At 36.2% G+C, this 12265-nt stretch overlaps 1 protein-coding gene across 2 annotated transcripts in view; it reads left to right on the top strand.

The window, feature by feature from the left end:
- Positions 1–11982, top strand: part of Scamp1 (secretory carrier membrane protein 1) — a 97282-nt gene extending 85300 nt beyond the window's left edge. For both annotated transcript variants that reach the window (XM_026393249.2, XM_026393250.2), the window contains one exon: positions 9130–11982. In XM_026393249.2, coding sequence (XP_026249034.2) covers positions 9130–9294 — 165 coding nt within the window. In that variant the 3' untranslated portion in view covers positions 9295–11982. The remainder of the gene's footprint in view (positions 1–9129) is intronic.
- The last annotated feature ends 283 nt before the right edge of the window (positions 11983–12265 follow it).

A 12265-nucleotide genomic window follows, 5' to 3' on the forward strand; every position in this document is an offset into this window, starting at 1 on the left:
CCCTTTTTTTTTTTTTGGTCACTTCCTGGGATACCTTCAGAACATTTTTTATAGGTCACTCTCATACCCTGCCCCCTTCTTTCAGTCCATTTCATATGTAGTTTCTATATTAACTAACATTGTGTAGATTTTTGATGTGAATCTGGGGCTGGGAATGAGATTGTGGTGGTGGTGAGAAAAAGGACTAGTGGTGACGTTTCACAACTCCTGGAACCATATTTTCATCTCTAGTCAAACTGTACTGTTGACTTTCCTCAGATACATCCCCAGCCATCCATTCCTTCACCCCCCTTGTCATTTTCTCTTATTCCAAGACCAGCTCAGATCCTGCTGCCTACTCTACAGAATCTGTCTCATGACTCCCCGTCTTTGGGATTATGCAAGTCTCTCTTTTCTTGGGGAACTTTCTGTCTGTTTTGGTCACTCTGGGACCTGAACATAAGCCAGTTTATATGCCTTGTAGAGCATGTATTCTGGGTACCCAGCTTGATAAAACCCTCCAGGGAGGACCTGTCTTTTAGCATTGGAATTAAACAAGGAGAGCAAGAGCTTTGCTTTAAAACCATGCAGCTCAGGTTGAAATTCTGATGCTTCACTTAACAGCTGTGTGACCTGAGACAGGAGCTTATAGCCGCTCAGATTCAGTGTCCTCACTTGCACTCCAAGCTGCCTGAGAGCAGGGCCTTGGTTACCTCTATGCTTTCAACTTGGATTCCTCACATCTGAAGCAGTGATAAGCAGTGATTAGCATGTGATAGGCATTCAGATATTTATTGAATGAAAGAAGAAATGGGAATAGCTACTTTTATGGGGTTGGTGTGAGGATGAAATGAAACAATAAATGCAAGTTATGTGGCACAATTACAATTAGTTTTCCTTTTTGATCTTCTTGACTCACGTTTTACCCTTTGATATTCAGGTTCTGGTTTAGGATTTTCTTGTGTTTGCAAGTAATTAGCTTCCTTAATTGTGAGGGCTGGTTAGGTGAGTCTGGGAAGAGAAACGAATGAATGGGCACCACCATCCCGTGACTTAATGGCTGTCGCATAGGAAAGGGAGCAGAGGAGCACCTAGCCAAGTTTTGGAGGTCTTCCTAAGTAATTAAGTCCATTTTTTTTTTTTTTGCTGTTTTTTAAAATGAAATCTCATAGTACTGCCCAGGCTGGCCTTGAACTCCTGGGCCCAAGCCATCCTCCTACCTCAGCCTCCTGATTACAGGGCATGTGCCACTGTACCCAGCTATGCAGTCTGTTGAAGTATTGTCTCAGCTGAGTTAAAATGATATCTCTCCATTATTGTAATTATCTAAATAAAGGAATAAGGATAAGAGAGTAAGTAGGTTCCAGACAGTGAGCATATCAGTTCATATTTAGTCACAGGATGTAACATGACAAATTTAGGAATTTACAAATAGCTCAGAATGGATGGAAAAGGAAGTTGGTGTGTAGATTGGGGCAAAGAAAAATGTGGGGTGTTGGTGGTTGAGGGTGGGGAGTTGAGAGTGAACATGTAAGTGCAGTTCTGTCCTGCAGAGTCTTATTGACTAGGAAACCTTGTTAAGAAGTTTGAATTGTCTCCATAAAGAGGTGGTGAGCCATAGAAGAGTCTTGAGGAGGAGAGTAACTGAGTTGATCTGATTTGAGTTTTAGAAGGATTATTCTGAAATAGATTTGGGATTTGGGGAGCAGGGTTCTAGTACTTGGAAAAACCAAGGCTGGGAGATGGGCTAGGCAGCTAGTTAGTAATGATGTTGACCTGAACTAAATATAGTCAGTAGGAAAGTGAGCAGGTAATGATTATTAATTCAGCTAGGGCTTGTAAGTAGTGGATAAAGGATGCCCTCCAAGTTTTTAGATACTGGGCCTTTCAGGAAGGGAGGGTATAAGAAGAGCAGGTTTGGAGATCAAGTGGTTTCAACCTTTTATATGGGGAGTGTAAAATACTAGTGGGACATTAAAGTCTAACTATTTGGTAGGCTTTTGGATATACAAGTAAGGAGCACATGGGCTGGATTTCTAGACTGGGAAGTATCAACTTCCTAAAGTAAGTGAAGCCTGGAAAGCGCATGGAGTGAGAAGAGGGCCAAGGGTGGAAGATGCCTACCATGAGTCTGCTCTGGGAAGTGTGGAGAGAATTTTAACTAGCAGTAGTGTGTGTGGGGGGGGGAATAGGTAGAACAGCTGCTCTGGAGAGTCAGCATGGTGGAAGTGTTCATCCTCGGCTGCTGTGTAATGGACTACTAAGTGCAGTGCTCCAAACTCCATCCTGGAATTCCCTTCTCCCCCATTTTCCACGTACTCCATTTTTCAGGACCCAACCCATGAAAGAAATAGTTGTAGAGCTGTGCTCATATTCATATGCCAGGCATTCAAAAATATTACTGTTTCTCAAATAAAAGAATTGATCTTGGAATTATGTTACACACTCTGATATTTTGGTTGATTTTTTTTTAACCTCATAGTTAAAGAAGTTATCAGCTACCTCATTTTATATGTGTACTGTCTGTTGGTGCTGTCCAAATCTTTTAAGCTAACCTGGGGGAGTAGGGGGGACCAGGGGACACCAGGGATTGAACTCAGGGGCACTTGACCACTGAACCATATCCCCAGCCCTATTTTGTATTTTAATTAGAGACAGAGTCTCACTGAGTTGCTTAGTGCCTCACCATTGCTGAAGCTGGCTTTGAATCACGATCCTCCTGCCCAGTCACTGGGATTTCAGGCGTGCATCACCACATCCAGCTAGGATCTCATATTCTTTACCTGTGAAACAAGGAGTTTAGATGAAGTGCTTTTCTGTATCATTTATGAAGAAGAAGAAATGGGAATAATATAAGTTAAAGTATAATCTGAGGTGGCTTTAGTATTTTAATGTCAGACATTTCTCTTACAATGATAGAAATTGAGATCCAAGAAAAACAACTGATTTCTTCTTTTTTTCTTCCATAATTGCTCAAAATTGGCTATTTAATAACACACACAAAAAATCTTTTGGGGGTATGTAGCATAGTTTATAACCACTAGGGGTCATATTCTTCATAAACAGTTAATGCCCTTGAAAAGTTACCTGTGCACAGTATTTTGGTTCTAGAATTCTTGGGTTTTATAAGGCTGTTTCTCTTTCCAGCTCCAGCCAATTGTGGCTCTGTGGTATATGTTTGTTTTAATGGAAAGAAAAGCAATACTGAGAATTTTCTTGTTACTAAGTTTTGCATAATTGGAATAGGTTATCATTATTATATAGAGTACCCCAAATGTCTGTATTTCTTCCATAGTGTCATTTTATAATCCAAGTTTTAAGTACAAAACAATATATGCCTCTTGAACATCTTCATAGATAAGGAAACAATTCAACCCTCATTTTACACAAATAGATTTCTTCTGTTTTCTCTCAGATTATTTCTTAATTATCTTTTTTTTAAAGGACTGATTTCTGTAGTAAACTATTAGAAAGAATTGGATAATGGTTTGGGGCCAAAGGAGAAGATACCATAAATGGGTCCACCAACAATAAATAAATGCTTCACAGGAAATTATTAGGGGAATCCTAAAATTTTTCTCTTCTTATAACTGGTAAAAGAGTTAGAATTACTTAATATAGGAGTGATTAATACATACTAAATAATTTGTATTCTTTTGGAACATGACTTTGATTTTCTTTTCCATGAAATTTGAAAACTTATTTATGAATTTTCATGTTCACATTAATAAAGGTTATTAATGATTTTTTGCATCTTCAAAGAATTTTAGGTAAATATTATTTTCTTCTCTAATAATGAAATTTTTTTAGGTGCTTTAAATTTGTTCTTTTTCATTTACTTAAATTATTCAGCAGATATTCTTTTAATATGTGTAGGAGTATGGAATTAGGCATATGATCCAGAATAATGACAATAAAGACTCATTAAAATTGGTGTTTTACATAAGAAAATGCTCTGTGACCATATTCTAATGTATATCTAAAACAAAATTTAAAAATTGCCATTTGAATCATTTTAAGATACAAATCAATGGCAATTCAAGGGTTTTACAACCATTACCACTGTCTGTTTGCAAATATTTTTCATTACCCTAAACAGAAACTGAAATCATTAAGCAATTACTTTATCCTCCCTACTTCAGCCCATCACAATCTCTAACATATTTCCTGCCTCTGTGAATTACCTGTTCTAGATATTTCATATAAATGAATCATATAATATTTTCTTTTTGTACTTGGCTTATTTCATAGTATAATTTTTTCAAGGTTAATCCATGTTGTAGCATTGAATAGTTGTATACTGAACATTATTCCACTATATGTATATACACTATATTATTTAATTCATGTGTGGGACACTTGTGTGTGTGTGTGTGGGGGGTGCTGGGGATCAAACCCAGGGCCTTTCCAATGCTATTCAAGTGCTCTATCACTGAGCCGCATCCCAGCCCAGACACTTGTTTTTTCCCACTTTTTTCTGTGAATAATACTGCTTGTGAAGATTGGTCTAGAAGGAACTGTTTGAGTCCTTGCTTTCACTTCTTTTGTGTATATACCTAGAAGTGGAATTGTTACATGGTCATAATTGTTACATGGTAATTTTCTGTTTAGCTGTTTGAAAAACTTCCAAACTCTTTTCTGCAGTGCCTATATCATTTTACATTCCAATCATCAGTTCTACATCCCTGCCAGCACTTGTTATTTTCTACTTTTCCTAGTAGGTATGAAATAGTATGTTTGCTTCTAGAACAATTAGCCTCTGAGGTAACTGCAAACTAACCATTTTACCTTGTAACACAGGTAGTCTGTTAGAGCCATATTGCACTTACTTATTTGGTAACTTTTATTTTTAATAATGAGGTCAATGTTGGACCATTTAATTCCAGACAGACAAATTATTATTCAGTGACTTCTACTGCAAGTTACTATGCTATGTCTTATAAGGGGGTGTAACAACAAGTAAAAAATAGCCCTTTGCCCTCAGATAACTAAAAGCATATGTGGGTATAAGACAAGTAGATGAACCCTGCAGAAGAACAGTGTACATGCCCTAAGCTGTACAAAGTGCTAGAGGTGCTTGCAGAAGGGAGAGAATAGCTAGTGCAGGCACAGCCAAGGACAGAGCAGCAGTCCTGAGATGTCAAAGGAGGAGTGGGTTTCAACTGCATGAAACTGGGTTATGAAAAGAATATCTGACCCTGCCTATGGGCAGGAGAGTTCATACTGGGTTTCTAGGAAATGTTTAATTAGAAAAATGTATACTTAGAGATTCATATGTTTTTTAAAAACTCAAAACAAGAATGTGAAAAAATAATTTCAAAACTCATTTTTATTTTACTAGCTTTTATAAAAGTTAAAATAACTTTGATATGACAGGGGTCTTATATTAATAGAAATGTGATTTTCTTTCTCTCTCTCTCTCTTTTTTTTTGGTACTAAGGATTGAACTGGGGGTACTCAATCATGAGCCATATCCCCCAGCCCCTTTTTTGTATTTTATTAGGAGACGGGGTCTTAGGGTTGAGTTGAGTTGCTTAGGGGCATCGCTAAGTTGTCTGAGGCTGGCTTTGAACTTGCGATCCTCCTGAGATGCTGGGATTACTTGGCAAAATGTCATTTCTTGAAAAGGTATTCTACCTGCCATATTGGAGACATGTGTTTGGATTATTCCATATAAAGTGCCATGGTTCTTCACTTTCTGTGGTTTACAGCTTTTTGTTGCCATACACAGCCACAGTGAGCGCGCAGGCACATGAACAGAAACAGGTGCATCTCCACCTGGCTGTGACGCTTCTGCAGACACTTTAAAATTAATTTATATTATTTAACTTATTGGTATATATTCTGATTTGATCCATAGGTAAACTCTGAGGAGCAGATAGGACAATACATATTCTTGTTCTATGGGATGTAAAGGTGAAGTTTCAAATGTTGATCAGTCAGCTGGAAATTAGAATTAGTAGATACCAAATCTATTGCCCTTCCTGTGATACTTACAGAACTAAATATTAAGGTCAATGCATTTCTCATAAATAGGAAAGATTGCAAGTATTTAAGTTGTTTATTTTATTTTTTGGTATTGGGCTTGAACCCAGAGGCACTTTAACACTGAGCTACATCCTCATTCTTTTTATTTTTTGAGACAGAGTCTATGTTACCAAGACTGGACTCAAACTTGTGATCTTTCTGCTCAGCCTCCTAAATTGCTGGGATTATAGGTGTGTACCACTGTGCCCAGCTACTTTTTTTAAAAATCATAGTTCTTTAGCTAGGCATGGTGAGGCACACCTGTAATCCCAGCGACTCAGGAGACTGAGAAGAGGGATACAAGTTCTAGGCCTGCCTGGGCAACTTAGAAAGACCCTGCCTCAAAATAAAAACTAAAAAGGGCTGGGGCATAGCTTAGAGATAGAGAATTCCTGGATTCAATCCCCAGTACCAAAAAATAAAATGAAATGAAATAAAATAAATATTATAGTCCTATGTGTTAAGGTTTTGTCCCTGATTTCCTAAGAAATGTGAATCATTGCTATATATACAGCTGAAACAGCAGGACAATAAGCCTTTTGAAATGTTGATCATCATGATTGGCCTATTATCTTTCATGGGGCTCTGGAATAAAGAAGTTACCCTTTAATGGATTTATAGCCATTTGAGCATTATACACAGAATATGTATGTGGCCTTTTCCCTCTAGGTGGCTCTCTGGGTCTATATGGATATAGACTGTTGGAAGCATGTGCTGCTCCTTACCTCTCTGCTCTGCCAGACTCTGGGTTACATTTTAAGTAATTAAACTCTGGTGCCATGAACACATACACCAGCTGATCAGTTTAATACAAGTTTGAGAAAGAAAATAATAGTAAAACAAGTTTGAAGTCACATTTATTTGTTACATGCCCACAGACTTGTGGGAAGAGGGGATAAGACTGGCGAGTGGACTTGTACTTGCATTACACTGTGACTGGGTTTAGTGTGTAAAGAAGGTTTATTAAATTTCTTTAATACACTTATTTTCCAGGATCCAATCATTTGTACTCACTGTGACCTACTTTTCTCCCACATAGGAGTAGTAATTTGTTTGTATCTTTAATTTTCCGTGGAAAACTTGGTTTGAAAAGGGAATAAAAATAATGACTTCTAAACTTATGGTAGTGCTAAAGTACTAGGGGAAAAGAATTGGAGGGTTTACCAGTGTGTGTATTTGTTGGTGCTCTTTCTCTCCCTGACCATTTTATACTTCAGTCATAGTAATATGGCATTCACTTTCACCAATACATCAGAAGTACTTGGAGCTGTCTGTGTCTTTGTTTTTGCTTTTGTGTTTTTGTACTGGGGATCCAGAGCCATTTTATCATTGAGTCACAACCCTAGCCCTTAATATTTTTTGAGCCATGGTCTTGCTAAGTTGCTTAGGGCCTCACTAAGTTGCTGAGTCTGACTTTGAACTTGTGATCCTCCTGCCTGAGCCTCTTGAGTCTCTGGGATTACAGGCATGCACCACCACCTAGCTGTCTTTGTATTTTTATCTTTTACCCAGGATTTCATTCTTGAACACAGTTTCTTCCCTTGGCATTAGTAAGAAGAACCTGGCTGTTATTGCCATTTCTCTTCTAATCATTCCTCCTTTCTTTAGATGCCTTTCAAATACTAGTACCTTAATAGGTTTCTGTATCTGACTTTCTTTTCTTTCTACTTTATGTTCTTTAAACACAGTTTCATCCAGGCCAAGATTTCAGCTACCATGTATATGGTACCTTAGTTCCTTTGTGCTACTCTAACAAAAATATCATAGATTGGGTGACTTGAAGAACATTAATTTTTTTTTTTCCTCACAATTCTGGAGGCTGGGAAATATAACATCAAGGCACATTAGAGAAAATTCAGTATCAGGTTGAGGCCTGCTTCCTGATTTATAAATTGCCATCCTCTGTGTCCTGATGTGGTAAGAGAGACTGGAGAGCTCTCTCTTATAGAGCACTAATCCCATTGTGAGGGCTTCACCCAAGTGCCTACCTTCCACCACCATCATATTGGGGACTGGGGTTTCAGCATAAGAATTCAGAGAGAGAGAACACAGATCTTTAGTTGATAATATATATCAGTGGTTTCCAAGTTCACGTCTTCAGCCTGTTCCTCTCCTGAGCTCCAAACCAAATCTTCACCTGCCTGCTGTAGTAGACCAAAAGTAGACATTCAGTAGACACTTGTAGAATAAGTGTCTTGACATGAGCTGTGACCTATTCTACTTTTTCTTATTCCACATCCACTTGGGTGTACTTAGCCCTTCCCTAAAACATGCATTGACTGCATTTGGGGGAGCCTTCTAATTTAGTTCTAATCACAGTGCAATTTAATTGCTGGTTCACTTATTGCCCACCCCCAAAGTTTTTAGTCATGTAATGAATGCTTGTTTTAATTTATATTATTAGTTTCTTTTTAAAATTTGTGTTAAGTGGCTCATGATATGTACTGATGGGCTTCATAATTTGATTATGCAGCTTAAAATGTATTATGATAGAAAAGTTTTGAACCCTGCTCATGAAAATAAACTTCAAGATTTTAGTATCGGATCAGTATGGAGAGACAATTCCCCACAGCATTTCTTCATAAATCCTTTAGGACTTATTATACCCAAAATATTAAATGATATAGTGGACAGCAACAGTATGTTCATAGTGCTTTCTTTGCTAAATGATCAAATGGTATCACTAGATTATAATCGTGCTGTGTATGTGACCAAATTAGAAATAGATATGGTATTGTTCTCTTCAAATTGTCTGGGGCCATAAATTAAAGTCAGGTTGTCTCTTTTGTTATGTTTAAATCATTCTGTTCTAATGTCGTTCATATCTTAATGAACTAAGTACAAAAGAAAACATAGATTTGTAGTTGGTCCAGAAATTGTTCTTTAAATTATTTTTGGTTCTAGTTACCATAATTATGTCTTCTGCTTGGGGAAGAAAATAAAAAACCTGTATTTGGAAAATATTTCAATATTTGTGCCGGCAGGGCTATTGTTCCTGACCATAGGAATCCTGACTGGAATCTAGTCCTTGTATCTCTGAATAACATTGAGATTAATTTCAAGCTGCTGGAAGTGAATGTGTAGATTGCTGCTCATCTTCTCCACTTTCTTGTGCCTCCGTAGGTACATGGACTGTATCGCACAACAGGTGCTAGTTTTGAGAAGGCCCAGCAAGAGTTTGCAACAGGCGTGATGTCCAACAAAACTGTCCAGACCGCAGCTGCAAATGCAGCTTCCACTGCAGCAACGAGCGCAGCGCAGAATGCCTTCAAGGGTAACCAAATCTAGAGAACCTTCCCACAATACACTGTTACCTTTTGACTGTACTTTTCTCTCCAGTTACTGTATTTACAAATATTTTTATGTTGGAAACACACAATACACACAGCATGGATATTTCCCATTCACACGTGCATGGGCTAAAATCAGAAAAATGTCCTTGTCTTATTACTTGACCTAATAGTTTCTTAATATTTCAATGCCCCTTGCAGAAAAAAAATATTACACGCTAAATAAATATTCTCCATATTTTTTGGGGGATGATGTTCAGCAAATTATTTCAGTGGTGACACACTGAAATTAATATGTTACTTACGATGAAAAAAGCACTTAGCACTAATTGTAGTTCTTTCAAGAATCTTTAGAGATAAGGATTACACATCGGAATAGTAAAGCAGTGTTTTGTTCTTTTTCCCCTATTTATATTGAAAGAAGTAGGCCAGCAGAGACTTATGGATTTTTAAATTGGCTCGCTTGTTACTAGTTTCAGTTACCAGTGAAGAGCCTGTGTGCTTTGGTAGATAATGTATATTTTATCTTCGTTTTATTTTATTTTTTGAGAGTAGTTGATATTTTGATAACAGTCTCTTATCTTGCATGGGTACTATGTTTCTTAAATTAAAAGACTTAGTATTTTGGGTTCTGTACTGCTTATAGTTGTAGAAGCAAAGGTTGTTTATGGAATCATAGAAATGATTTTCTGTAATAGTTTCTTTTAAATAAAAATTTATTGGGGTACAATATGAGATTTTAATATAATATGCAGTGCATTATCCAAAAAGAAGGTAGTTAATGCAATGGAATGTAGTGACAATAATTCCTTTTATTTTATCTTTTAATTTTCAGTATTCATACAGTAAAATTTTATTGTATGGAGACTTCAATACATTCTTGTGGCTACTCTTTTTAATTGGACTGAGATTGTGTTTGGCAGCTTATTTTGGAGTGTGTGTTTGTGTGTGTGTGTGTGATTTTTGACAGAGGTATTAAAAGCTAGCCTAACTCTTGTCTATAAAGAACATACAGTATTTAAGGGACTTTTCTTTTATTCTCTCATTTCTAGTGGCATTAAAAATAAAAAGACCCTAGCATTTCTAATATACTTGAATCCCTAAGTCACCTAAGTCTTCAGTTTTTGAGACAGACTGAATACATTTAAAATTCAGCAATAGGAAAAACAAAACATTGCACCAAACAAATAAATACAAATACAGTTAAATGCATTAATTGTGAACATAATCACGTTTAAATTGTTACTATACAGCATAAAACTTCATTCTTATGGTATACATGGGTTCAAACTTTAAGTTGTTTTTAGTACAGATTAAATGAATTAAAAGCATTTGTAAGTGATACTACTGTGTTTTGAAAGTCTTCAGCTAATTTTAGATTCTAGAATGAAAGGTAGTGATTTATTCAACTTGATTTTAAGTAAGGATGGTCTATGGGACTCTATTATTTGAGACAGCAAATCCCCCTTTTTTAAAACATAAATGGTTAAGTCACTTTTATTCTCTTCCTAAATCTGGAATTAAAATAATTTCCTGCCGGGGGTGGGATGCCAAGTTCTTCCTATTTATGAAGAAGCTCTGTGTGATACTAGGTAATGCAGATACATCCAGATGGTGTTTACATTTGATTTATTTGATACTTTATTGAGTAATAATATAGTTGGAAGATATTTCTTCTATTCTGAAGAAAATGTGATTCAGAATATGAATTTAAAGCTGTTTTTATAAGTATTTCTGATCAATGATAATCTTCATCTACATTTTCAACCAACTCAGCACTTCTATTTTTTTAGAGCCTATAATCTTAATGAAAATCTGTTTCATCAGTGTGCTTTATTGAGGGTGGATTTTACAGACGTTCAAAATACTAACCACAGAGTATAAGAGCACTTAGAGCCACCATTGACTTATATCCCAAGTCCATTTTTGTTTTTCTCTGAACTACAAATAAAAGATGTCAGATGATTTTGGAAAATACTATTATGTTTCCCTTCAGAATTGGATTGTTTCTCTTATGTAGAAATCCCCAAAGAATAATTCCAACCCACAATATCTTCTCATGAATAAATGGAGGAAATCCCATTTTAAAACCATTTTGGGGGTTAATACAAGTTTGAGAGAGAAATCATGGTTTGAAAAATACTGCATTGAGATGATGACAGTGCCTACAGTTTGATCAGATATGAAACAGCTTTAAATTCTTATATTCACTATTCTCTTAATAACCAGTAAATAATTACATTTTCACTCAGCAAAAAAATTGACACTTATTAGTGTTTTATATTTAAAGCTAAAAATGGCCCAGTATCCCAGTCCTAAAATGGTCTTCGCATAGTAGGCACCAGGCCATTTTTCAGTTTGCAATATTATATCATGGCTGTTTTATTTAAAACTACAGTTTGAACACTGGAAAATCATTGCTCAACGACTTGTAATTTAGAACTTGGACTCTTTGTCTAGGGTGTGTGTATATTTTGTCGGTAGTACTACTGCGCTGCCATCATGGTGACTGTCCTGGTTCTGTATAAATGCCTTTCATCTGTCCCTCTGATGTTGCATGTTTTCAGTGGTTTGGAAGTTTTGTATATTTATTGTATTAACACAGAGTGTCATAAAATAAAATACTGTTTACTGGATGTTTGTTTGCATAATTTAAACACTATATTAGCAGTGCAAAGACAGAAATGATAGATTTAATGTATGTAGAAATTTCCCTTTTGATTTTAAAAAATCTGTATATAATTTTTCATGTGCTAAACACATAATATAAAAGATTTAGTTAAAAATCATTAGTAGCATAAAATGGCATTTTTTTTCCTGCTGCATTAGGTCTTTTTTTTTTTTTTTTAGTTGTCAATGGACCTTCATTTATTAAATGTGGTGCTGAGAATCAAACCCAGTGCCTCACAAATGCTAGGCAAGTGTTCTATCATCAAGCCACAAACCAAGCCCTATATTAGACCTTTACA

This window comes from Urocitellus parryii, chromosome 1, assembly GCF_045843805.1.
Source record: "Urocitellus parryii isolate mUroPar1 chromosome 1, mUroPar1.hap1, whole genome shotgun sequence".
In the NCBI taxonomy this organism is placed as follows: domain Eukaryota; kingdom Metazoa; phylum Chordata; class Mammalia; order Rodentia; family Sciuridae; genus Urocitellus; species Urocitellus parryii.